This window comes from Cervus elaphus, chromosome 22 (assembly GCF_910594005.1).
Source record: "Cervus elaphus chromosome 22, mCerEla1.1, whole genome shotgun sequence".
In the NCBI taxonomy this organism is placed as follows: domain Eukaryota; kingdom Metazoa; phylum Chordata; class Mammalia; order Artiodactyla; family Cervidae; genus Cervus; species Cervus elaphus.
This window is the reverse complement of record NC_057836.1, coordinates 25,501,266-25,517,683: the sequence shown is the minus strand read 5'-3', so window position 1 is coordinate 25,517,683 and position 16,418 is coordinate 25,501,266. Positions and strand designations below refer to the sequence as shown.

General features: G+C 37.3%; 1 protein-coding gene across 9 annotated transcripts in view; it reads left to right on the top strand.

Moving 5' to 3' along the window:
- Window positions 1-16,418, top strand: part of EPS8 (epidermal growth factor receptor pathway substrate 8) — a 199,593-nt gene that overhangs the window by 110,670 nt on the left and 72,505 nt on the right. For all 9 annotated transcript variants that reach the window (XM_043882575.1, XM_043882568.1, XM_043882570.1 and 6 more), the window contains one exon: window positions 15,854-15,933. In XM_043882575.1, the coding sequence (XP_043738510.1) occupies window positions 15,875-15,933 (59 nt within the window). In that variant the 5' untranslated portion in view covers window positions 15,854-15,874. The remainder of the gene's footprint in view (window positions 1-15,853; window positions 15,934-16,418) is intronic.

The following is a 16,418-nucleotide window of genomic DNA, read 5'->3' as shown; positions in this document are numbered from 1 at the left end:
TCATACATCATGAACTGAAGATCTGAAGGAAGGCTTTTAGGAACTGAATTGTCCTCCCCTTCCCAATAGGAGGTGCTCACCTAGACTTCTGCGCTCTGCTTACCATGTTGTACCATAAATGATCCTTTTGATGCCTCTCCAGCACTGTACCATACATTTCTAAAGGTCTTTATCTTGCCTTCTTTGATTCAGTCCTTTTTTGAGGGAGGTTTTGTTCTGTAGATCCACTCCTGATCTAGTTCTCCTGAACTCCGTACTATGCTTTACATTACCTGTAATGTGCTCATTTCCTAAATACTCCTTTTCTTTCCTTTTTTTTTTTTTCCTCTAAAATTTCCCCATCTCTGTAAGATGGACACATTTTCAAGGAAGGCTTTGTTAGTGCTGGATCTTCTGTGAGTTTGATGGGGTGCCACGGGTTATTTTCTTAGCAGGAACACCTACTATTGAGCAGTTATTTTCATATTCAACCAAATGCAGGTGATCACTGGAATTGACATTTTTTGTTTTGACTATTTTCTGTTGCATCACTTTCTAACAGTATACTAGGACTGCCTCTGTTTCTGAGGATAAATGAAAAATAGTATTTTGAAAGGAGTGCATTTTTATATTTGTCAAAATATAAATTTTTTTATGTGTCAAAAAAATATTAAGCTGTATTGAAAAATAGGAATAAGAAAAAGTTCAGAATGGTTTGAGAGTTTTACCTTATCTGCCTAATCATGAACTTTCCATGGGCTTGTAAAGTTATGTATGTTGCGCTTGATATGCTCTGATACCTAGAGCAGTACACAAGGTCTTCTAGCAGAGTGAAATACCTGCCCCCGCGTAACCACTATGCTGATATTTGGGTCTGTAAAACCGTGTCTTGCTAAAACAGATCAAACAAATTGAAATAATGAATAGTCTTTGATAAGATGTGAGACCTCCATCTCTTCTTATCAAATTAATCAATGTTTGAGTGATATGGCAGACAGGGAGAGATGAAATTAAGATGGGAAGTAGCATCCCTTAATAAAGTATCTGAGAAGCAGAGTAGGGGTGATGTGAGCATGTGCATTATAATACATCAATAAGCGGATCTGATCTTCATTTGTACAGAATTGCTTTTTTTTCCTCTAAAGTCCTGTATCAATCCTGATAAGTGTTCAGCTTAAACATTTTTACTTCTAATAACCTTAAGGAGATGTATTTATGTTTTGGAAAAGTGGGATGAATTCAGCACAACATTTGCTTAAAGGTGACATTTCCCATTTTGTGGGTTGTGAGCATTTCTAAAATTATGTTGTCTAGTTTGTAAAACATGGGTCCTCTTAAGGAGCTGTACTGAAAATTTCAGAGCGAATTGCTTGCCACGTTCTGTTTATTGTTTAACATCCTTTGCTCTAGGTAATGCTGAGGAAGGGAATCTTGGCAACAGGGTAGTTAAATATTAAAATGTTATGTCTCATACGTGGGTCAGAGCTCTTCTCACTGTACCTGTAAGGTTTTATGATGTACTATTTTTAGGGACCATTTAGTACATCATAATGAAATTTGAATTCAAGAGTTTCGATTTCACTAAGGATAAATTTAGAACTTTTTTTTTTTATTTTTTGGTCTGTCTCTCCACCCAGCTGGGTTACGTCGTCAGGCCCAGATAACTCTTTGCTTGCCTTTGTTAAAAGATATGTTGACCTGCTATAATTTAGTGTAGGGTACTACCATGGAAAAAGGACGTTTAGCAATTAAGATATATCATATATCATATGAAGTCTTGATTTCCTCATGGCTTTTGTTTTGTATCAGTCAATGGCACCAAGTCTAATTTTGGAAACCTTCCACCAAAGTTCATACAATATCAGTGAATAGTAACCCTCCAGGCTGATGTACAAGAAGAGGAAATTTGAAAAAAAAAAACATTACTGGGGGAGGTGGCAGGTGGTGTGGGTGAGATGGCCTTCTTGACTTCTTTTTCCAAAATGTTCTCTGAATTCTGCTCAGTTGAGGCATGAATTGACAGAAAAAAAATCTATATTTTTATTTGTACCCTGAGAGAAAATGTCCCCAGTGAGTATTTTCTCGCCCCTTCTGAGAATCTGTGCCCAACAACTCTTTACTTCTGGGAAGATGGGAACGTCTTAAATAATGTTTACTTTTTAAAATTCTGATCGTCTTTTGCTGGTGGTAGCCAGGGTTTTTGTTGAGGGTTATAATCTCTCTCATGCCCTGATTTTAGTTGCTTTCTTGGTTTCATTTTCTAGTTCTTTCTTTCTCTCTCTCTCTCTCTCCACTTTCTCTCTTTAGCGGTATTCTGTATCCAGCACAACTGAAGCTTGACTCAGACCTTCTCTGGACCACCTGAAATAGGAGTTTTACAGGGGTTTTTATTTGGTGAAACTAAACTTCTTTTTTATTTTTCCATCTTACCGGTTTAATATCTTTTTTAAAAAAATAGAATGAATAAAGTAATGGTGGGAAATACACACAAATCTCTATGTAGAATAATTCATAATGATTTGTGTAGATAGTCCTTCCTCAAGGAGATGGAGCATCACTCTCCACCCCTTAAGAATGTTCTATACATACTGACCTCCTTCCCAAGAGGGCTTGTGTGATGGTGGTGAGGAAGGTCACTTTATCATGGGGAGACCTGACATGCTGACAAGGTCAGCATAAACCATGTGGAGTCAGGGTAGCGACATGTACTGCTCTTGGTATGGTGTGATGAGAATGGCACGTGTCTCTCTGTGTCTTTCTTTCCAAAACCTATAACTCCATTCTAGCCACAAGAGAAAAATCAGTCAAACCCCTACAGAGAGACATCCTACAGAATAGCAAAGTACAGCACTCCCCAGAAAACTGCCAAGGTCATCACTGCAAGTTGAATTGTGTCCCCTCAAAAGAAATGTTCATGTCCTACTGCCCTGTACATATTAGCGTGACCTCATTTATTTATTTTTAATTTAAAATTCTTTTAAGTTGAAGTATGGTTGATTTTATAATGTTGCATTAATTTCAGACATACAGCAAAGTGATTCAGTTATATGTATTCTTTTCCCATATAGGATATTATAGAATATTGAGTATAGTTCCCTGTGTTTGCAGCATGACTTTGTTGGTTGTCTGTTTTATACACAGTAGTGTGTTTATGCTATTTGATTCCTGGGTTGGAAAGACCAATTGGAGGAGGGCATGCAACCCATTCTAGTATTTTTGCCTGAAGAATCCCACGGACAGAGGAGCCTGGTGCGCTACAGTCTATAGGGTCACAGAGAATTGGACAAGATTGAAGTGACTGAGCATGCACGCATAGTGTGTTTATGTTAATCCCAAACTCCTAATTTATCCCTTCTCCCTCTCCCCTTCAGTAAGCATAAATTTATTATGTTTGTGGGTCTGTTTTGTTTTATAAATTCATCTGTATCACTTTTTTTAGATTCCACATATAAGCAATGTCATATGATATTTGTCTTTCTCTGTCTGGCTTACTTCTAGTGTGATAATCTCTAGGTCCATCCATGTTGCTGCAAATGGCATTATTTAACTCTTTATGGCAGAGTAATACTCTACTATATATATTATATGTATATAATATATATATGTTTATAAACCACATCTTATTTATCTGTTCATCTATTGATGGACATTTAGGCTGCTTCCATGTGTTAGCTACTGTAAATAGTGCTGAAGCAAACCCTGGGGTCTATGGATGTTTTCACATCATGGTTTTCTCTGGATATATTCCCAGGATTGGGATCACTGGGTCATGTGGTAGCTCTATTTTTAGTTTTTTAAGAAATCCCTGTACTGTTCTCCATAGTGGCTGAACCAATTTAGTTTGGTTGTGAACCCCCCATTCAGATAGGGTCTTTGTTGATGAACCAAGTTACCGTGAGGTCATACTGGACTGGGGCAAACACTAATCCACTGGCCGGTGTCCCTGTGAAAGGAAGGGAACTTGGACTCAGAGGCACACCAAGGAGAGGCCATATGGAGGCAGAGACGGAGGCTGAAGTGCTGCATCTGCAAGCCAAGGGAACCAAAGGTTAGCAGCAGCCATCAGAAGGTAGAGGAGCAAGGGAGAATTCTTCCCTATAACCTTCACAGAGAACTTAGCTCTGCTGACACCTTGATTTTGGACTTCTCACCTCCAGAACTATGAGAGAATAAATTTATGTTGTTTTAAGTCACCTAATTTGTGATAATTTTTTATTCCAGCCCTTTCAGTCATCAGAAGCATGGAAAGTTTGAGAAATGGTCACACTCTAGAGGAGCTTAATGAGACATGGGGACTAAATGTAATGTGGTATTGTAGATAGGATTCCAGAAAAGAAAAAAAAAAATTATTAGGTAAAAAGACGAAGGAACTCTGAATAAAGTATTGACTTTAGTTAATAATAAAATATTGATAATGATTCATTGTGACAAATATACCATATTAATGTAAGATATTAACAAGGGAATGGGGAACTCAATTTTCTGTGCTATCTTCATAATTTTTCTATAAACCTAAAATGATTCCGAAATTTAAAATTTTATTTCAAAATACTGTAGTTTTAATAAATAGCTGCAGTTTTAATAAGACTTCAAGTGTATTCAGTGGACTAAATGAGTCTCTTTAAAGGGGTGGCAGGTGGTGAGGAGGCACCTGAATCTACTTTAGCTGATTAATTACATCACAGGGTACTTTTGAGTCAAAAATTTCCACTGATAAAGTGTGCTGCTGCTGCTGCTAAGTCACTTCAGTCATGTCCGACTCTGTGTGACCCCAGAGATGGCAGCCCACCACCAGGCTCCCCCGTCCCTGGGGTTCTTCAGGCAAGAACACTGTAGTGGGTTGCCATTTTCTTCTCCAACTGATAAAGTGTATGCCCCTTTAAAAATCAATTTGTTGTGGCCTTTTTCACAGAACTAGAACAAAAAAATTTTTAATTTATGTGGAAATACAGAAGATTTCAAATAGCCAAAGCAATATTGAGAAAGATGAATTGGAAGAATCAGGGTAACTTACTTCAGACTATAGTACAAAGTTACAGTCATCCAAACCATATGGTACTGGCACAAAAACAGACATATGACAATAGAATGATAGGTTAGAAAACCCAGAAATAAACCCATGCATCTAATATCAATTCATCTACAACAAAGGAGGCAAGAATATACAATGGAGAAAAGACAGTCTCTTCAATAAGTGGTGCTGGGAAAACTGGACAGCTACATGTAAAAGAATGAAACTGAAACATTCTCTGACACCATACACAACAGTAAACTCAAAATTAGATAACAACCTAATTGTAAAATGAGGCACTGTAAAAGTCCTTGTAGGAAAACGTAAGTAGAACACTCTTTGACATGAATACCAGCAATATCTTTTTAAATCTGTCTCCTAGAGTGATGGAAACACAAACAAAATAAAACAGGAAGTCAGTTTATTGTAGCAACCAGTCCATAAGACTGTAAGTCCACTATTAGTCATGGAAATAATATAATGTGGAAGGTACACATTTTGATGAAAGGTTTTATCAAGCCTGTATAGGGAGGGTACATGTAAAAAGGAAAACTCATACATAAATAAATATATACAGATTTCATTTTAAATTCCTCATACCACTTGTGAAATTTCATGGAAACCTTGCTCAGAAATTGTTCAAGATCTGATCCAACCACCAGCTCTTCCCCACACTCCCAGTAGCAAACTCCATGTTCCTGTTCAGGAATTCCAGTTCCAACTGCCTGACCTGCTCTCTTTGGAGATCTGAGTCCCAGATCCATGGATTTGCTGAACTATTTTATTTTATTTTTTCAAAAATTTTATGGGACTATAGTGGCTTTACAGTGTTGTATTAGTTTCCTCTAAACAGCAGAGTGAATCAGCTATATGTATGCATATAGCCTCTCTTTTCTGGATTTCTTTCCCAGTTAGGTCATCATGGAGCACTGAGTGGAGTTCCTTGTTCTATATAGTAGGTTTTCATTAGTTTCTATCAGTTCAGTTTAGACCCTCAGTTGTGTCAGACTCTTTGTGACCCCATGGGCTGCAACACGCCAGGCTTCCCTGTCCATCACCAACTCCCACAGCTTACTCAAACTCATGTCCATCGAATTGATGATGCCATCCAACCATCTCATCCTCTGTCATCCCCTTCTCTTCCTGCTGTCAATCTTCCCCAGCATCAGGGTCTTTTCAAGTGAGTCAGTTCATCCCATCAGGTGGCCAAAGTGTTGGAGTTTCAGCTTCAGCATCAGTCCTTCCAGTGAGTATTCAGGACTGATTTCCTTTAGGAATGACTGGTTGGATCTCCTTGCTGTCCAAGTGACTCTCAAAGAGTCTTCTCTTCTTCAACACCACAGTTCAAAAGTATCAATTCTTCAGTGCTCAGCTTTCTTTGCAGTCCAACTCTCACATCCATACATGACTACTGGAAAAACCATAGCTTTGACTAGATGGATCTTTGTTAGCAAAATAATGTCTCTGCTTTTTAATATGCTGTCTAGGTTGGTCATAGCTTTTCTTCCAAGGAGCAAGCATCTTTTAATTTCATGGCTGCAGTCAACATCTGCAGTGATTCTGGAGCCCCCCCAAATTAAAGTCTGTCACTGTTTCCATTGTTTCCCCATCTATTTGCCATGAAGTGATGGGACTGTGATCTTAGTTTTCTGAATGTTGAGTTTTAAACCAACTTTTTCACTCTCCTCTTTCACTTTCATCAAGAAGCTTTTTAGTTCTTTTTCGCTTTCTGCCATAAGGGTGGTGTCATCTGCATATCTGAGGTTATTGATATTTCTCCCAGCAATCTTGATTCCACCTTGTGCTTCATCCAGCCCAGCATTTCACATGATATACTCTGCATATAAGTTAAATAAACAGGGTGACAGTATACAGCCTTGACGTACTCCTTTCCCAATTTGGAACCAGTCTGTTGTTCCATGTCCAGTTCTGACTTGCTTCTTGACCTGCATACAGATTTCTCAGGAGGCAGGTCAGATGGTCTGCTATTCCCATCTCTTGAAGAATTTTCCAGTTTGTTGTGATCCATGCAGTCAAAGGCTTTGATATAGTCAATAAAGCAGAAGTATATGTTTTTCTGAAACTTTCTTTTTTCTATGATCCAGTGGATGTTGGCAATTTGATTTCTGGTTCCTCTGCCTTTTCTAAAACCAGCTTGAACATCTGGAAGTTCACAGTTCACGTACTGTTGAAGCCTGGCTTGGAGAATTTAAGCATTACTTTGCTAGCGTGAGAGATGAGTGCAGTTGTGTGGTAGTGTGAGCATTCTCTGGCATTGCCCTTCTTTGGGATTGGAATGAAAACGGACCTTTTCCAGTCCTGTGGCCACTGCTGAGTTTTCCAAATTTGCTGGCATATTGAGTGCAGCACTTTCAGAGCATCATTTTTTAGGATTTGAAATAGCTCAAGTGGAATTCCATCACCTCCTCTAGATTTGTTCGTAGTGAATCTTCCTAAGGCCCACCTGACTTCCCATTCCAGGATGTCTGGCTCTAGGTGAGTGATCACAGCATTGTGGTTATGTGAGTCATGAAGATCTTTCTTGTATAGCTCTTCTATGTATTCTTGTCACCTCTTCTTAAAACCTTCTGCTTCTTTTAGGTCCATACCATTTCTATCCTTTATTGAGCCCATCTTTGCATGACATGTTCCCTTGGTATCTCTAATTTTCTTGAAGAGATATCTAGTGTTTCCCATTCTATTGTTTTCCTCTGTTTCTTGGCATTGATCACTGAGGAAAGCTTTCTTATCTCTTCTTGCTATTCTTTGGAACTCTGCATTCAAATGGGAATATCTTTCCTTTTCTCCTTTGCCTTTAGCTTCTCTTCTTTTCTCAGCTATTTGTAAGGCCTTCTCAGACAACCATTTTTCCTTTTTGCATTTCTTTTTCTTGGGGATGGTCTTGATCCCTGCCTCCTGTACAATATCATGAACCTCTGTCCATAGGGCACTCTATCAGATCTAATCCCTTGAATGTATTTGTCATTTCTACTGTATAATCATAAGGGATTTAATTTAGGTCATATATGAATGATCTAATGGTTTTCCCTATTGTCTTCAATTTCAGTGTGAATTTGGCAATAAGGAGTTCATGATCTGAGCCACAGTCAACTCCCAGTCTTGTTTTTTCTGACTGTATAGAGCTTTTCCATCTTTGGCTGCAAAGAATATAATCAATCTGATTTTGGTATTCACCATCTGGTGATGTTCATGTGTAGAGTCTCCTCTTGTGTTGTTGGAAGAGGGTGTTTGCTATGACCAGTGTGTTCTCTTGGCAAAACTCTGTTAGCCTTTTTTCTGCTTCATTTTGTACTCCAAGGCCAAGTTTGCCTGTTACTCCAGGTATTTTTTGACTTCCTACTTTTGCATTCCAGTCCTCTATAATGAAAAGGATGTCTTTTTTGGGTGTTAGTTCTAGAAGGTCATGTAGGTCTTCATAGAACTGTTCAACTTCAGCTTCTTCAGCATTACTGGCCGGGGCATAGACTTGGATTACTGTGATATTGAATGGTTTGCCTTGGAAATGAACAGATTATTCTGTCGTTTTTGAGATTGCATCCAAGTACTGCATTTTGGACTCTTATTGACTGTGATGGCTATTCCAGTTTTTTCTAAGGGATTCTTGCCCACAGTAGTAGATATAATGGTCATCTGAGTTAAATCCATCGATTCCAGTCCACTTTAGCTTGCTGATTCCTAAAATGTCGATGTTCACTCTTGCCATCTCCTTTTTGACCACTTCTAATTTGCCTTGATTCATGGACGTAACATGCCAGCTTCCTGTGCAGTATTGCTTTTTAATGCATCGGACTTTATTTCCATCACCAGTCACATCCAGAAATGGGTGTGGATTATTAGTTTCTGTATAAAGTATCAATTGTGTACATATGTCAGTGCCAATCTCCTAATTCATCCTATCACCAGCTCACCCTTTAGTATTCAGGCATTTGTTCTCTATGTCTGTGGGCAGTTAGTCTCTTTAGCTCAGTTTCTTCATCTGTAAAATGGAAAAGAGTTACTTCTTTCAAGAATGAATGTAAAGATTGAATAAGATAATGGATAGACAATGTTTAGCACAATATGTGATACAGCGCAAACAGTTGATGAATAGCAGATGTTCTTTTTAAAAGTAGCACATTTTCCCAAATCAGTATAGTATTAATGTTTTGAACTGAGATGTTAGTCATTTCTCATATATCATATCAAAGAGGTGTATATACACTGATGATATCATCATAGCAATAAGAATTAGAGGGAAATACTCAGATAGTTCTAACAGGGTATATGTGTCTTTTCTCTGTGCTAGGCCTTCCTAAGAAGTCTATTAAGTACTAAACATATAATTATGACTAGAGTGTTTCTTGTTAGTTGCTTGTTAAGTTTTAGTAACAAGTATTTTTTTCACCTAGTTGTTAAGCCAGTGACATGCTGAATTGAACATAGATTTTCCCCAGAATTATGACCTAACTTATAAACAGCCTAAGTATTGTCTCAGAATTATGAAAAAAAAGAATCAAGATAATTATTTTAAATGACTGCAATGTATTGTGCCTTTAAGGCACAGAATTATTCTTTCTACATGGAGATTGGCCTTGAGAAAATACTGTGCTTCCATATAGCCTAGAAATTATTGTGATACTTTAACAAGTGTTAGATACTATTGTCATCATCATCATTTTTTTTAAATAACAGTTTAGTGTTATTATTTCCCTAAGTTTTTTCACACACAAAATTTCTCTATTCCTAAATGGGCAACCAATGACATAGAGAAATAGATGATGACTTTTCTACAGGTGACAATACTGGTAAGATGTATTGAAAAGTGATTGCTCTAGAAGACACAGAAGGAGTTAGAATATGTGATGATTCAGAAGGTTTAAATTATACTTTTTGGTCTTTTTTATACTGTAAGCACAATCACTAATAGACAATGTCACACGGTATTGGTAGAAATTAAATTTCAATGGTCTTTTACTTAAAACCCTACATAATGATAATCAACCTCCTGCAGTTTGGTTATCACTTAGATCAAGAGAAAAAAATTAAGTTGAAATTGAAATACAGTTGCTTCAAGATAGGTACTTGGTCACACATAGGCTAACAAAAACTTAAATGAACAAGAAAACAAAAATCTGTGACGTTTTTCTTAGGGCATATGTCATTTCAGAACAGCTTAATATGCAGAGAGGGCTGCTGGTTGTGTAGTAGCTAGATTGTGTAGTGGGGTACTGACATTGAATAATGCCTACAGACTCATTCATCAATTTGTAAATGGAAAAGAAAAGGGAATATAAATTATTTATATTTGGGATCTTAAATTTTCTGATAAAAGTTTGGCTTGCTAGTTTAGCCTTATTATAGCCTTATTTATTTCCTCTTACAGTGATTTTCATACATTTTATTTGCTTGCCTTTGAAAATTTCAGTGTTGAACATTTTTGATATGCTTAACTTAGATCTTAAATTTATCCTCCTTATCTTTGTAATTGCAAAGGAATGCTATTTTCTGGAGAAAATGAGGGGAAAATTATAGTAACTGTGACTTACAAAAAGTGTTTTCATAAGGAGATTGATGCTCTTATTTCCAATTTGCTGGAAGCTATTATGAAGATTTTAGTGTACACTTTTAGTAGAATTAAGTGGTTACTGTATAGTAGAGTTAGCTGAATTTTTCTACCCTTAAGAGCAGTGAAGAAAAACTTTGTCTCAGTTTTTGAGTTGTTTTGTCTAAGAGTTAATAAAAGTAAAAGCATATAATTTCTCAGTAAGAGTTGATGATTCTTCTATATCTGTACCTGTATGTAGATATATATATATCTACATATGTGTATATACATATATATACACACACATATGCATATATTGTTGTTGTTGTTGAGTCGCCCAGTCATGTCTGACTCTTTGCAGCCCCATGGACTGCAGCATGCCAGGCCTCCCTGTCTCGCCTCCTATCCTGGAGTTTGCCCAAGTTCAGGTTCATCGCATCAGTGATGCCGTCCAGCCATCTCATCCTCTGACGCCCTCTTCTCCTTCTGTCCTCAATCTTTCCCAGCATCAGGGAATTTTCCAATGCGTCATCTGTTCGCATCAGATGACCAAAATACTGGAGCTTCAGCTTCAGCATCAGTCCTTCCAGTGAGTATTCAGGGTTGATCTCCCTTAAGATTGACTGGTTTGATCTCCTTGTTGCCCAAGGGACTTTCAGGAGTCTTCTCCAGCACCACAGGTTGAAGACATCAGTTCTTTGGTGTTCTGCCTTCTTCATGGCCCAGCTCTCACAACTGTACGTGACCCCTGGGAAGACCATAGCCTTGACTATACGGACCTTTGTCGGCAGAGTAATATTTCTGTTTTTCTACACACTGTCTAAGTTTGTCATTGCTTTCCTGCCAAGAAGCAGTTGTCTTTTGATTTCATGGCTGCAGTCACCATCTGCAGTGATTTTGGAGCCCAAGAAGAGGAAATTTGTCACTACTTCCACTGTTTCCCCTTCTATTTGCCTTGCACTAATGGGGCCAGATGCCATGATCTTGGGTTTTTAATATTTAGTCTTAAGCCAGCTCTTTCACTCTCCTTCTTCACCCTCATTAAAAGGCACTTTAGTTCCTCTTCACTTTCTGCCATTAGAGTGGTATAATCCACATATTTGAGGTGGTTATGTTTCTTCCGCCTGTCTTGATTCCAGCCTGTAACTCATCCAGCCCGGCATTTCTCATGATGTGCTCAGCGTATAGATTAAACAAACAGGGTGACGGCACACAGCCCTGTCATACTGCTTTCTCAATCTTAAACCAGTCTGTTGTTCCATACAGGATTCTAACTTTTGCTTTCTTATCTGCATACAGGTTTCTCAGGAGACAGTAAGATGGTCTAGTATTCCCATCTCTCTTAAGAGCTTTCCACAGTTTGTCATGATCCACATAGTCAAAGGCTTGAGTGTAGCTGATGAAACAGAGATAGATGTTTTTCTGAAATTCCTTTGCTTTCTCCTTAATCCAGTGAATGTTTGCAATTTGATCTGTAGTTCCTCTTCCTTTTCTAAACCCAGCTTGGACATGTGGAAGTTCCTGGTTCGCATAATACTGAAGCCTGAAGCCTAGCATGCAAGAGTTTAAGCATGACCTTACTAGCATGGGAGATGAGTGCATTTGTCCAATGGTTAGCATGTTTTTTGGTGCTACTCTTTTTGGGAATTGGGATGAGGATAGACATTTTCCAGTCCTGTGGCCACTGCTGGGTCTTCCAGATTTGCTGACATAATGAATGCAAAACCTTGATGGCATCATCCTTTAGGGATTTGAATAGTTCTGCTGGAATCTCATCACATCCACTAGCTTTATTAACAGCAGTGCTTCTTAAGGCCCACTTGACTTATGTAGAGATATGTATCTACATATGGTATATATGTGTGTCTGTGTGTGTGTATATATATGTGTATGCATATATGTGTATGGCCTATAGTGGCTCAGTGGTAAAGAATCTGCCTTCAATGCAGGAAACGCAGGTTCAGTCCCTGGGTCGGGAAGATTCCCTGGAGGAGGACATGGCTTCCCATTCCAGTATTCTTGTCTGGAGAATTCCATGGGCAGAGGAGCCTGGTGGGCTAAGTCTGTGGGGTTGCAAAAAGTCAGACATAACTTAAGCAATAGAGGACTCAGCATATATATGTGTGTGTATATATATATATGGTCCATGTAGGTGTAAATTGGATATATCTTTTAAAAGAAACATTTGTAATTGTTTCCTTTGCAAAGAGTGCTCTATATTGCTTTGTTTAAATATCTAAAAGCCTCCACAATGCTACATGAGCATCTGTGACAAATGACACTATGGTTGCTAAAGAGGAAAGTTTCTATATTTAAAATTCAGTTTAGCAAATCAACATTTTCTATTCCTTTTTCAAGTGTCTCATTCTGACAAATCACTATTTTAAAACAAAACACAAACCATGCATTTATTTGACTGTCATGAAGAATTAAACATGAAAAAGATGAGCTGTGGCTATCGCTTTTCACTAAAACCACCTGCTGTGGTTTTAAAATGCAAACTAGATCAAAATCACTACAAACCCTGGGAGTTTAATTTATGTACTGAATGAAAAGCAGCTTGTTTTAAAAGAGTACTTTTTTTTTTTCACCTTTAGGAGAAACTTGTACACCTATCTCATTTGATCTTTCATTAGCCCTGTGAGCAAGAATTACCTCTGTTTTACTGATGAAAAAATAGAGACAGAGGCTTAATTGACTTGCTTAGGCTAGTTAGTGCCAGAAATGGTGTTAAAGTTCTAGGCTTTTGTGAAAGCCTCTGTCCCAACCTTTAGCTCCCTGGAGGCTCAGCAGTAAAGAATCCACCTACAGTGAAGGAGATGCAGGAGACGCAGGTTTGATCCCTGGGTCCAGAAGATCCTCTGGAGGAGGAAGTGGCAATCCGCTCCAGTTTTATTGCCTGGGAAATCCCATGGACAGAGGAGCCTGGTGGGCTACAGCCCATGGGGTCACTAAGAATTGGACACTACTGAGCAACTGAACACACACACACCACACAAGGACACCGTAAAGTTATCTTAGGCCTCTGTCCTGGCCCCAGTTCTAGAATGTAACAGTGGTATGCTCTCTCTTGATCCTATAGGCTTGTGAGAACCAACTGTGAAATATTCAGGATTTTGTAAGCTGCTGTTAAACCATTGCTAGCTTGGAATGGGCCATAGTGGGAATACAGGAAGCATTACAAATCAGGGTTCTGTTTTTCTCTAGAGAACTGGTTTACCTCTGTGCACTGATTGTATCTAAGTATAAACCAAAGGAAAATCAACAACAATAATAAAAACAGAAACAGTAATATAGCATAAATGTAATGTTATGGGTATACTATTTACCTAGGTTAAAGATCAATATTTCTTTGTTCCTTAATTTAGAAATTTGCTTCTAAGCTATGAATAAATATGGACAAGACTCTCAGAAAATGATGAATTAAACTTGAGTGTTTTGAGGACCTTTATAAATCTTATCCATTCTTAAGAACTAGGTCAAGTTCCAACCCTTTCAAAAATTATGGTGTTTGCCTTGCTTTTCCTATCTCAGAACCTCTAACAGATTTAAAATAGAGCCTATCCCTTGGGACCTATTTACTGTGTGTTTCATATGGATTGGTTTTGTCTCCATAAGAATACAGTAAACTCTTTGAAGAATAGGATGTAGATATCCAGTCCATGCTTTTTTCTTTGAATTAATATCTAATGAACACCTAGCCTGTGCCTGGTACCATTCTTAAGGCTTAAGAAACAGCATTCATCAGATAAATCTCTGCCCTCATGGAGCTTAAAGTCTAATGAAGAATCAGGAATTAGTTTAAACAAATGAGAAATTACAACTGTGGTAAATACTTTGACAAATTGTGTATCGTGCTGAGTGTATCTGATAGTGGGCTTTTATCTATTCACAGAAGTCAGTAAATGCTTCCCTGAGGACATGGTGATTGAACTAAGATCTGAAGAATGGAAAAGAGTTAATTTGAAGTTACTAGGTCTTGAATATTATTTCTTTATGTAGACTTTCTGTGCCCTCCCTATTTAAGTTCCCATAAATCATATACCCGCCCCCCATATGGCCCTTAATTTTCCCTTTGTAACAGTAACAACAATTTAAAATATTATATTTATTTACTAAGTATGTTTTTCCTATTAGACTATTGGCGCAAAGCTAGGACTATGTCTCTTTTGATCTCCTTAGGAGTCCCAGTATTCATCATAGAACCTGACATGTAACTCACACAGTAGCTGTTAATGTTTCTACTGTCTTTGCCTTTGTCTCATAATAAAGCTGGGATACGTCCCACCTACCTCTCAGTTATTGAAGCAACATAGTGATGTAATGTATACAAAAGTCAAAAATGTAAGACAAGACCCAAAATAGTTTAGTGCCACAGAAACCAAGAAGGGCCGAGTATTTAGGGGTGAATAGAAATAATTCAGCTGTAGGAATGCTGTCTAGGAGAAAAAGAAAAGGCCATTGGATATGGCAATAAGGAAGTTTTACTTATTTGCACTTATCTTATTTGAAGGAAATTTGTTCAGTTTATGAAACAGATTAAAAATGGTTTCTGAAGAGAAGTATCTGGTGTTAATTTAAAAAGTTGCTTTTCTTGTGAAGAGTAAAAGGAATGTATAAATGAATACCTTCTTGAAAAAAGTATCCAAGTGTATGGATAGGATGTGGTCAGATATGCTTTGAAAGAAGGAATAAAGAAAATGGAAGGAAGGATAGAAGAAAGGAAGAAAGAAAAGCTAAATACAGAAAAAAAAGACTGGAAGAAACTGGCAGGACTGTTAAATGGTTTTCTTTAAATGATGGGGTTGGGTGATACTTTTCCCCTCTGTACTATTTTGTATTTTGTGCTTTTCTGTATTTTTCAAGTTTTTTTTTTTTTAATTTAATGAGTTTATATTACGTTCATAATGAAATATTAAAATAACATCTAATAAAATTGAGTAAAATACAGAATTATGCTTATCTAGTTTGAGGGTTCAGAACTATATTTACAATTTTTCTTTTACTCATCTGGGGTTTGATCCTTGATCAGGGAACTAGATCCCATGTGCTGCAACCAGAGATCATACATGGTGCAACTAAGACCCGGTGCAGCTAAATAAGTAAATAAATATTAGGAAAACAATTTTTAAATGGCATTTTAATTTTTGTTTGTATGTCCATATGTAATTCTGGAGCTTGAGCTCTCTAAGGGTGGAGATATTTATATTTCTAGCGTCATCCTGGAAATGACACACATTTTGTTGAATGAATAACTTTAGAGCTGAGATGTCTCAACCTTTTTACTGCCTTCAATCCATGAACCTTTCTCTTTTCAGAACACAAGCATTAAAATCACGATGAATGGTCATATTTCCAATCATCCCAGTGGTTTTGGAATGAATCCATCTCAAATGAAGTAAGTTGAAATTTTATATTTAATTTTTTGCTTATTTTAATTTGTTTTGGTAGTTTTAATTGTTTTATATTTTCAAAAAAAGATCTGTTTCACTTCTTTATGTAGTTCATTCCTCAATATATAACTTCTTGTAACACTAAGATATGTTATTGTTAAAAGTTTACGGTGTCTCATAAGAAAAAAGATGGTTAGGCAATCAACCCCAATGACAATGATCTAATTGAAGATGTTTTGTTCTGGTATTTTATGTATTAATGCTTTCCATAGTTGAATATGTACTCTTATTTCATAGCTTTCACTTTCTCTGGAGCATTCAGTTTTGTTATTTGTAAAATATTTGCATTTGAGGAAAGTTAAATGTCATCTAGTCCAGTCTCTCAAGATATTTACCATTGTGTAAAATAAAAAAAAGGCCAATTCCTGTGGCTTTAGATATAATTTGAAATTGGTACCCCAACTTAAGTGGCCATTGCCTTGTATATTGT